Source organism: Melozone crissalis, unplaced genomic scaffold, assembly GCF_028551555.1.
Source record: "Melozone crissalis strain CALT ecotype California unplaced genomic scaffold, PUWL_Pcris_2 ptg000013l_1, whole genome shotgun sequence".
In the NCBI taxonomy this organism is placed as follows: Eukaryota; Metazoa; Chordata; class Aves; order Passeriformes; family Passerellidae; genus Melozone; species Melozone crissalis.
The window spans coordinates 7138956-7150136 of NW_026535791.1; the positions used below are offsets into that span (position 1 = coordinate 7138956).

General features: G+C 47.7%; 1 protein-coding gene across 1 annotated transcript; it reads right to left on the reverse strand.

Moving 5' to 3' along the window:
- Nucleotides 1-224: 224 nt before the first annotated feature.
- HMGB1 (high mobility group box 1) lies at nt 225-8799 on the reverse strand. Its single transcript, XM_054271912.1, has 5 exons — nt 8624-8799; nt 5741-5903; nt 5319-5464; nt 4172-4346; nt 225-2177 (listed from the first exon to the last, which is right to left on the reverse strand). The coding sequence occupies exons 2-5, from the start codon at nt 5888-5890 to the stop codon at nt 2001-2003; spliced, it is 648 nt and encodes a 215-aa protein (XP_054127887.1). The 5' UTR covers nt 5891-5903; nt 8624-8799; the 3' UTR covers nt 225-2000.
- Nucleotides 8800-11181: the final 2382 nt, after the last annotated feature.

Here is an 11181-nt window from a genome sequence, read left to right on the forward strand (position 1 = left end):
ACAGAAAATTTATTTGTCATCGGTTAAGAGCATTTGAATGTGTAATATCCAGTTTAAGGAGACAAAAAAAAGTCTGTCTGTCCTACCCTTTCTGTATCGAGACCCTGCAAACAGCACCATTCTTCTGCTTGGAACAGAAAGCAGGGATGTACACATCTGAGAACACCAACACACACAAAAAGCCCCAAATCCTTAGGGTATTAAGTGAGCCATTTAACTAAGTATTTAAAACCTCTGCAATTATTAGTTTATTAGTATCATCCAGGATTTCAGATGTTCAATATTTCTCCTGAAGTTATACATAAATGCAAATTGAAATAAGAATCTGAAAGTCAAAATTGTATAACAAAACAATACTCCATCACAAAAGCGTGTAAAATTACAAGAATGCTTTTTTTTGTTTGTTTTTAAACACTGGCACTTAAGAGAACCATAATTTTGTAACCACAAAATTGCCGAATTGTCCCCCAGACTGGTAAGCAGGTATATGTGAAAATAGTTACAGCTGCCAGCACTTGAAGTTTTACTAAATATGCAAAAAACCCCTTAGCTTTGGTTTTGGAAGAGAACTGTATTTGACCAAATTAGACGTTGTTGGTATACCATAAACATTTAACTTTTTAATGCAAAATTTAATAAAATGTACTTTTCCATACAACTATATTTAACTTAAAAATGGGCAAACATCAAGAGTGCGGTATAAAACCTAACAGGAAAAATACATCTTATCTCATTTTCAATTTGAGACAATATACAACTTTGTTTAAAGGGCTAAAACTAGAATTTCAAGAATACAAATATGAATTTACATAGATTTAACAAATAATAATGGTACCATTTATAGAAATCTTAGAAAGAAAAATCATTTCTTGTGGGCCCTTTGCTACCAGGAGTCTCATGGTATAAAGCCCGTGGCCATCACCAGACCTGTCACCAAAAAATAATATGGTCATTTCATGCTTTTAACTTTACACATTTTAGGTACGCTCATCACTCCCAGGTGTTCAGAGATTTACAAATATAACTTCCATTACATGGTAACAGAGCCACACGTGTAAATTTCTCTACACCGGATGGACATACACTCTTCCTATGGGTCCTTCTAGGACAAAATTTAACATTCCCTCCCTCCCCACCCCCCAAAGTATTTAGTTTCTGTAAAATTGAACTCTATACTTCTCAACTCTCCAAGACTGGTAAACTCATGCAACGCAATAGAATATTACATTTCACAAAAATCTGAACAAGTATCCGTTTGCTGAGATTGAATTTTTGTTGTTTCCAGTTATGGAAGATTTTCATCATATGCCTATATATTTCTTTTCTTACCCTATCATGATAATGCAGGGTATGCAGATCAAAGCTTTGTTTATCAGCTGGTTATATGAAAGATGAAAACTGTAATATTCCCGTGATCCCATACGGGCATTCAATAAAGCAAAAGATGAGTTCCCCTCAAAAAAAAAAAAAAAAAAAAAAAAAAGAAAAGAAAAAGTATGATTCTCAAGGGCACCTATTAAAAGGACAACAATACTAATAAAAAAAATTGTATTTACTTAGAAGCATTCAGAATGTCAACAAAACAGCTGCAACTTTTTTTCTTCCTTTTTGCAATTACAGAGTGGTATTCAGTTAACAGAACAACAATTATTTTTTATGATGCATCAGAGACAACTGAAGATGAGAAATGAACTACATCCCCAAATATAACTAAATTTGTGCTGTGCACCAACAAGAACCTGCTTTATAACTCCCATGCCAATTTACAACCCCCACACTGTACCAGGCAAGGTTAGTGGCCATTGAAATACCACTAAGGACAGGGCTATCTAAAGACACATTCGGTAGTGTGTTAACTATACAAAAAAAGAGACACTGTACAGTTTAAAAACAAATCTTACACAGCCTTACATTTCAATTTTTTTTCTTTAAAAGGAGTGAGTTGTGTACAGGGGGGTTAAATGCTTTATAGACAAGAAAGAAATTGCTCTAAAAGAGACTTATTCATCATCATCATCATCTTCATCCTCCTCTTCTTCCTCCTCTTCATCATCTTCATCCTCTTCATCTTCGTCCTCATCCTCCTCCTCTTCCTTCTTCTTCTTGCTCTTCTCAGCCTTGGCAACTACTTTCTTGCCTCCATCAACCTTCCCTTTGGCCCGGTATGCAGCGATATCCTTGGAGAAGAAAAGCAGGAACAATCTCTCAAAGACTTACGCAGCCAAGAGGTCTGAGCAACCTCCACAGAGCAGTTGTGAAAGCAGAGACCCAGCTACCTGCCCCTTCTGCACATCCACCGGGGCAGGACCAGGAGGGAGCTGTGGCTTCAGCTCTGAGGTGAACCGAAGCCAAAGGAACGGGAACCCTCTAACACAGAAATGACACTGGCATGCTGCTGCACACTGCTTATGGCTGCTAAGCAATCTCCATTGCTGGGCTTCTGGGAACAGCCTGGAAAAGCTGCTACCTCTGATGGTAAAGGCACAGCTGAGCCCACTATCCCATAAGGAAATGGAGTAGGGAGACCTCTTAAGTTCCCTTTCTAGCCCTACCTTCTACAGTGCCTAAAGAAATGCACAGGAAACCCTCGTTCGAGGCACAAACCTGGGATCAGCCACCCAGAATGACCCAGCCTAACAGCTGCAATGTTATGCCTCAGCAAAGAGCAGTTAGACTGAACCCTGCCTAACAGAAGTTTACTAAATAAAAGGTATAAGAACTTGATTAAAGGGTAGACACTGCCACCTTCTGCATGCAATAAATTTATTCCAGTCGTTTGAAATGCACAAAATTCAGTTCCTGCTACAGGGAAGTTAAAACCATACCTCGAAGGCACAGTCATAAAAACAGTTAAGACTTCCCAACTTTATGCCAAAACAGTAAAATCATTAGATAGGAGAACTGATCTACAAAGCTTACACACACCAGCTAGAGAGAAACATCACCACATTCACACTGATGGTCCAAATCTTCAAATATTCCCCACCTGTTAAACACTACACCACTAATCTTACTGCTCTCTTGGACTCTCTTAAACTCAGCATGAAATTTTGAGAAGATATGATACCCACTAAGTCAAAGGCCAAGCAGTGAAATAGTGAAGATTACTACCCCTTAAAATCCTACATGTAAGTCTAAGAAACAAGGACATTACTACTGAAAATTAAAATAATATCTGCAAATAAAGACTAATAAAATGCCTGAGTTTCCTTGGCTGTGTGTAGAAGCAATTACTATGAAGTTGTACAGAAAGCATTATAGATCTGCAACTCCTCTCTGGCACATCAACAAGGCTCCAAGGCTCCACCTTGCATACTACAGTGCAAACATTTTGAACTTGGATTTGTTTGCCAGCAGGAGAAATACCCAGAGCAAAGTGACAGCACACAATGGACATGGGTGCTGTATGGCAGCACAGTGGTCCCTGACCCCTTGTGAAGCATCATCAGGGGATGCGAAGGTGCATTCCTCCTCTTCCCTTGGCTTCCACATATTGGCATGGGAATCTGCCTCTAGAAATAAAACCATGTGTAGCACAGTCCTGTGTGCACAACAGAATTCTGCAACTCCAATTGGGATGGCAGGGTTTAGCCTTAATAATTAAAAAAACTGTATGACAAGCTGCTTCATATGCATAATTAACGAAATTCATTACTAGAAAGGACATGGACACAAAGTAGGTCCAGAAAAAACACAGGCCTAAAAGTAGTTATCTCATTTTGTGTTTTGACATTTTCCCTGGAGTACATTTAAAATATCAGCTATGTGTATCAATTATCCTAACATTCAAGGATGCTCACCAGCATCTCCAAAATTAGGGAGAACCAATTCATTCCTTACCAGTATTACTTATTGCTACCAACTTAACTCAAATTCTGCTGTGACTTATGGATTTGGTAACAATGCAGAGCCCACAGTATTTATTCAAGCACCAATAACAAGTCAAACCCACAGACAAATGCAAACAGTTCAAGGTAAAGGACTCCAATTTACTGTTATGCCAATGAATCATTTGCCCCTGCATACAACCCTCTTCAACAAATCTAATGAATTACGTCATTAGCATACTATAATTTGCTACATCGGGTATCAGGGTACACAGTAAGGGAAAAAGTGTCCAGAAAACTGAGGTGTGACCTCCCCAAAGCATGTCCCTAATTGTCAGTGTTACCTTTTCGTATTTCTCCTTCAGCTTAGCAGCCTTCTTTTCGTAAGGCTGTTTATCGTCTGCAGCAGTGTTGTTCCACATCTCTCCCAGCTTCTTTGCCACATCTCCAATGGACAGACCGGGATGTTCTCCTTTGATTTTTGGACGAAACTCAGAGCAAAACAAGAAAAAAGCCGAACTACAGAGGAAAAATAAAAGAAGATTTAAATTTTAGACTTTGCTACAGCAGCAACTTTTGGGGCCTTTGCTGCTGTTCCTTAAGAGCATTTTGGAAAAGGCACCTAAAAGTGAGACAGACAATGATTACAATGGAAGGTATCAGAACTGAATGAGCCACTTTGCAAACTCAATGCACCCTTTTCTCTTAAGTAATGCTGCACATCTGGTCCCATTTCTGGCAGAATCCCAAGACAGGGAGACTTTATACACTAGACTCAGAGAAAAGCTTTAGAAATTAGACTAAGTCAATGATGCTAGGCCAGCATATGTTGTGTCAGAACTGTTAGTGGTGGCAGGCTGCAATATGTGTTAAAAAAGTAGGATTTCCAGACCACAGCAACAGCCCAAGCAAGAACATTAGCTTGTAAAGGATCTTCCCTGTCCTTTTCAGCATTAGCTCAGTTCAAAACACAGACATACAAACACAATAAAGTGCTGGTGTCCAGAAGATGAATTTGAAGCCAGCTGTCATTATGCTGTGGCTAAAGTTTTAACTTTCCAGGCTGGTTTTGAGGAAGATCACCCCTCAAACTCTTTCTGTGCAAAAGCCTTTAATTTTAAACTGACTGCCAAGCAAAACTTCTGCTCAAGCCAAGAGGTGATGAGAGCAGGACCAGCAGTACTTTACTGCCATATTACAATGGAATCACCCTCTTAACAGAAATTTGAAGAATCAGTCAGAATCACACATAGTCTATCTTTGCATCTACTTTTAAATGCTGCCATTACTCCAACTTTGATAGTGGGACCACCTACCTGAAAATAAAAGCTTAGCATTCATAACTAAAATCTCAACCTATCTTTACACCACTGGTGAGGAAGATCATACACTCTTGTATTTCTGAAGCTCCTGGATAAAATTACCATTTTATAGATCCACACCAGTGTGATGGTCCCAAACAAGACAACCTACAGCTAGGAATCTACTTACGGAGGCCTCTTCGGTGCATTTGGATCCTTGAACTTCTTTTTTGTTTCCCCCTTAGGTGGTACATAGTTTTTCATTTCTTTTTCATAACGAAGCTTGTCAGCCTTTGCCATATCTTCAAACTTCCCTTTCTCCTTAGAAGACATAGTCTGCAAGGCAATCAGAATCACAGAGCACCTTATAAGATACACATAACGATCAAAACAGTACTTTAAGATTCAAAAACATACCAAAGCCCATTCCAAAATTTCAGCTGGGGGAGCTAAAGGTAAGACAAGGATAATGGATAATCACTTTACAACTACACTTCATACTTACCCAAAACCTGAGCTCCCAAAGAAATAATTTACAATCTTGAATGGTATTCCAAAAACCAGTCATTTAAGGTTTTGTGGCTTTTTTATTTTTTAAGCAGCTATTCCTACCTTCCATCGTTCTGAGCATTTTTTTGAGAACTCTGAGAAGTTCACTGACGCATCTGGATGTTTCTTCTTGTGCTCCTCCCGACAGGTTTGCACAAAGAAGGCGTATGAAGACATTTTACCTCTCGGCTTCTTAGGATCACCTTTACCCATTTTTGCTGATTTTCTGTAATGAAGCAAATGAGACACCTTTAAAACTTGTATTTTCAACCAATCAGGGCAGAAAGCAAGTCACAACCAGGGGTCATGCCAAACAGGACCTGCTGGAGGAGTATTCTGAAATCATACAACGAGAAGATTCCCTTCTGGAAAATTTGCTGAATATTTCTGTCATCCCTGTCTGAGGTGACCTGGATGTATGGATGTAAGCAACCTGAAATCTCAAAGGGCCTTTAAAATGTGCAGTTATGGTCTTCTGCAAACAAGAACCATCCTTCCAAGCAATCTGAAGGCAAGCATTACAGTGGAGATTGCATACCACAATTATTATCGGTGTATTAATCATATGCTTGGGAAGAATAAACACTATTGAAAGGAGGGAACAAGTACCCAAGCATCTTGTCTCAGTGGCCTTCTAGATTACTGATTTGTTTCTTTTCACAGCCCATGTTTTCTACCTCTTCCCTGTAGGCCCCGTGTGTTTATTCACAAAATATGGTTTTTATTATTTTCTATACCATATGTTTGACCAATCTTTATGTGTACTGCAAAAGCCTACTCTTTGAAGCTATACATTGAAATATGGGAATGAAACTTGGTCAAATATGTTATAAACTACGCAGGGAAAAGCACAACATTTATGTACAGCCAGCAGAGCTGTGCTCAGCAAGAGCACTATCTGACACTTTCAGGGACTGAAAAATGCTTTCCTGGGACTTTCACACCCAAGTCAGACATTTGGAGTATTTCTTCATAGCTCCCTGAAAAAGTCACTTGCACCCTGACAAGCTCTGCTTTTCAGCAGAGTTAAAAGAAGGATAAAAAAAAAAAAAAGGCGTGAAAGTAAAAAAAAAAAGGGCAGGCGGTGCCTGTCCGTATTGCCACAGAAGCTGTATTTCCTATCGGTTTGGCGGATAGACAGAAACAGATTTCTGCTCTGTGACTAAACACGTCCGGTTTGAAGTTTCTACCAAGTAAACAAGAGGGCTGAGGAAGCAGGAGCCGCTGCAGCCTGCACGGGGCCGCTCCCAGCGCGGCCGGGCCGGGGCAGCGGGGCCAGGGGCGGCCGCGGGCAGGGCTCGGCACCGCGATCCCGGCGCTGGCGTTTGAAAGCCGCCTCCTTCCCGCCATTTTGGACGCTTCCCCTACCAGGGGGGCAGAGGGAAACTTCTGAAGTCCCTCAAGAGACCTGCTGGGGGTGGAAGAAAAAAAAAAAAAAGAAAAAAAAAAAAGAAAAAAAGAAAAAACTAGTCCCGTTATTAGGGCGAACATGTGTAAGTTTTATTCCGCGTTCAGGCGAGGCCTCGCAGCGGCGAGCACATGCCCAGGAGTCGGACACGCAGCGGGGTGCAGCTGCCCGCCGGCGGCGACCCCCGGCCCCGGCGGGACAAAGCGTTCTCCCGCCGCCGCCCCCGTACCCCCGCGGCGGGGGGAGCGTGCCCGTGCCCAGCCCTGCCCGCTCCGGCCGCCATGAGGCGAGGCAGCCCCGGCCTGCGCTCGCTCCCTCCCTGCCGGCCGCGCCGCCGCAGCGGCGATGTCGGCGGGAGCGGCCGCCATGGCGCAGGCTCCTGGCGGAGGAGGTCACCCGCCGCCGAGCCTCCTTCCATTTTGTGCGCCGAGGAGCAGAGCCGGCCGCTCCCCACCCCCCCGCCGCCACCACACCCCCCGCGGTCGGGCGGGGCGGCGAGCCCGGGCGGCGGGACCCCCGCCGAGAGGGGCCGCGGCGGGGACCCCCGCCCGCGGGGGCGGCGGTAGCAGCGCAGCCCAGGCGGCGCGGAATGGCCGCTGTGGCGTCGCCCGCTGCCGCCGCCGCACAGAGAACATGGCTCCTTCCTCCCTTCCCTTCCCTTTGTGTGAGCGCGCCGCTACCCTGGCGCACACGCTCAGCCATTGCAGCCGAGGGAGGGCGGGCGGGAGACGGGGGGAGGTGGGTGGGAGCGGGGGGGAAGAAGATGGGGGGGACCAGCGCGCTTTCGGTGCCCGCCCGAGCCCCGGCGGCGCGGTAGAAGCCCCGGCGGGGACGCCCCGCTCGCTCCCTCGCCCCGCCGAGCTGTGCGGCCCCGGGGCTGCCAGCCCCGCGCCCGGGCGAGCGGCGGCTGCTGGAGAAAAAAGTTCCCCCGAACTGCGCCCCCGCCCGCCCGAGCGCCTCCTCTGCTGCTCCGCGCCGCTCGCCTTGTTTTCTCGCTCGCGGCTGCCGTCAGCCATGTTACAGCCGGGCGGCCGCGGGGCCAGCGGCGCCCCGGCCCGCGCCCCGCTTCCCCGCGCTCCCCACCGCCCCGGCGCGGCCCGCCCGGAGCCCCTGCCGCCCCGCCGGCCGCCCCGCCGCCGCGGCGATAGCCACGGCGAGGCACCGTGTAAGCGGCTTACGGCGGGGCACGGCGCGGCCCTCGCCCCCCGCGGCGGGCGACCCCCGGCCGCTCGCCCCGTTCCCATCGCCTGCCTCTCTCTCCCCACCTCGCTTCTTGCCTCCCGCCGCCCCGCTCTCCCGAAGTCGCCCGCCGCCCCCGCCCCGCCCCGGCCGAGGGGCTCGCCGCCCGGGAAAGGGTCTCCCGGGCACAGCCCCGCTCGCCTTTGTGTACGGGCGCCCGAGCCGGCGCTGCCCCGCGCTCCGCGGTCGCGCAGCGGCGGCGGCACGACGGCCACCACAGGCTCACCGCCCGGCTGCGAGCGGGCGGGCGAGCGGGCGAGCGTGCCCGGCCGGCCCAGCGGCCCCCGGCGCGTACTCACCCGTGTCAGACAGAGTCGGCACGCAGCCCTCGCTCGGTCCCGAGCCCCAGAGACGCTCCCGCGGCCGCCCGCCCGGCCCCAGCGCTGGCTGGGTCGCTGTGCAGCCCGGTGCACCGCAATGGCTGAGCGCGGGATCGATACGCAGCCTCCTCACACTCGCGGCGCTGGTAACATTACTCTCTGCACAGCCCCGCGCCCATTGGCCGCCGCCAAGCCGAGCGCCGCGCCGATTGGCCCAGGCGCTCCCATTGTCCTGACCAGAGCGCGCCGCGGGTTGGGCGCGCGGCGGGACACGTCACCGAGCAGGGAAAGGGCGCGCAAATATAAAAGTGAGCGCAGGGAGCCGGGCGGCGGCGGGGCCCGCACAGCGGCGGTGGCCGCCCGGCGCTGTACTGCCAATCGCGCGGGGCGCGGGCCCCGCCGCCCCCATAGCCGCCCCCGCCGCACCGGGGGGACCAACGCGGCCGCCCCGCGGTGAGGAGCGGGGCGCCGCCGCCCCCCGCCCCTGCGGCCGCGCCGCCCCGCCGCCCAGGCGCGGAAACCGGAGCTCAGCGGGGAGCCGAGCCGAGCCCGCGTGTCTCGGCTCTTCTTGCCCCGTTCCAGCCGGGGCACGGGGCTCCCCTCCGCCGCCGCGGCGCTGTGCGCGGCTCTGCCCCCTCCCTGAGGTTGGGGGACGTTTGTTTTGTTTTGTTGTTCGTGGTTTTTTGGGTCTTTTTCTTTCTTTTTCCAGAAACGGCTTCATCACCTGTGTGAGCAACAGGCGGAAGATGCTGGCTTTCCACAACCTCCCGGGTGACAAGGAGCAGCCCGCAGCGCTCGGGCAGCTCCCCCAAACTCTCAGCAGTGGCGCAGCCGTGGCCCGGCGCCGTCCCGGGCATCCCGGTGCAGGGGCGCGCTGAGCCATACCTCACCTGTCCTTCGCTGCTGCTCCTCTCTCTGCTTTTTTACTGTCATTTGCACCGCATGAGGCTGCTGCACAGGACCAGCGATTGGGAGAAATATCCCTTAACAGCAGCTTCGCTGTTTACGCTACTTTGTTAGTGCAAACAACGCTGGGAGGAGCGCTGCTGAGAAGAATCCAAAACCACTGCTTTGCCCCGAAAGGCAGTGTCAGGGCACTTGTTGTAATAGCACAAACTTGAGTGAAGAGAGGTGTACATTGCTCAAAAATATTCGAGAATAAATAGCTGATTTCAATAATTGCTTAATTACCATGCTCTCTCAAAATCTATCCATGGAGTTTTGGAAGGGTCTGTGGTCTGACACACAAGGGATAGCAATTGTTTGGGAAGGTATGGTGCTTCATGTAAGGCAGAGATCCTTCTGAACAACGACCCTAATTCTAAAATTGCCTCATTTGTGAAGAAGTGCTAGTCGACGTACAAAGAGAGTTTATTCTGCTACCTGAAATCATGCAAAAATACATGAATAATAAGGAACACCAGTGTTTCTGTCTCAAGGAAAGTTTTTGTTTGTGGCTTGGTGGAGATTTTTTCTGATTTGCATTTAAAATTAAAACCTTTATATGGAACAGAAGAAAACTAAAAATCACTACTATTTATGCGGTGTACTGTGCAGAAGCTGATAGCTTTGTACATATAGAACTTGAAGGTTTATTCTATGAAAACCAGACCTGAAAGGAAAGCAAAGTAATGCTTTTATTTCTTGCTCTTGTCCAGAGCTGAACCTTCAGTAAAAGGCAAGTGAGGAGAATTTGATTGCGTGACATACTCCTGTAAGGGTTTTCCTTCATCTCTGTCAGTTATATGCTCAGGGCCATACAGGTTTGCATATTCCAGTGGGTTTCTTCTGCAATCCTTGATGACAGAAATACAAAAGAATTTACTCATCAGTTGCAGACAGCAGCACTTTTTACGGAAGCAATATATGCTTTTTCTCTTGTTCATGCTGTGCCACATCCCTTCTGATACTTCACAAACATGCCTTCTTCTGCAAACCTCATTGAAGTTCAAATCTGTTTTACATTACACTCCACTAGGCAGGTGCAGTCACTGAGATCACTTGGATAACATAAAACACCTTTGACTTCTTGCACATAAGCTTTGCCCACAACATTTGGGTCACAACAGCCCAGTACCACTGCTCCAGGAAAAAAAAAAAAGTATGTAGCTGCAGAGGAAGTTTCAAACCCCCTGTTTAGTAATTTTGATGTTTTGCAAACTAGGGTATACTTTGGAAAAAGACACACAGATTGGTTATCATATTGCAAAGAAAGACTAAAACTAGGATCTCTATCAGAAAATAAACTACTTCAGTTTTTAGGATACCTGTTGTAGCTACTTATCTGGAAACCTGCAGAAATGGTTGTAAGAAGCCTTTTGGTTCAACTCCTTTTCCATGTAAGGCAAGCTGAACTTGAATGGGAACATCAGCTATATCAAACTTTTTTTAAAGCATTCTTTTGTTCTCCAGTTTTCTTTAGAGGTAATAGAGGAAGGCCTCTCCAAGGACAGAACTGTTCTTCTTAACAATGTAGTCTTGAGTAGGAACAGAAAAGTTCCAAATGAATTACAAAAAAAGTTTTATTAAAATTTTCC

Excerpts from the sequence above, each read along its gene's own strand:
- HMGB1 (XM_054271912.1), bottom strand. The coding sequence starts at position 5,890 with ATGGGTAAAGGTGATCCTAAGAAGCCGAGAGGTAAAATGTCTTCATAC. Across the intron at positions 5,465-5,740 it reads AATGCTCAGAACGATGGAAG|ACTATGTCTTCTAAGGAGAA; the intron begins GTAGGAATAGCT and ends ATTGCCTTGCAG. Across the intron at positions 4,347-5,318 it reads AATGCACCGAAGAGGCCTCC|TTCGGCTTTTTTCTTGTTTT; the intron begins GTAAGTAGATTC and ends TTTCCTCTGTAG.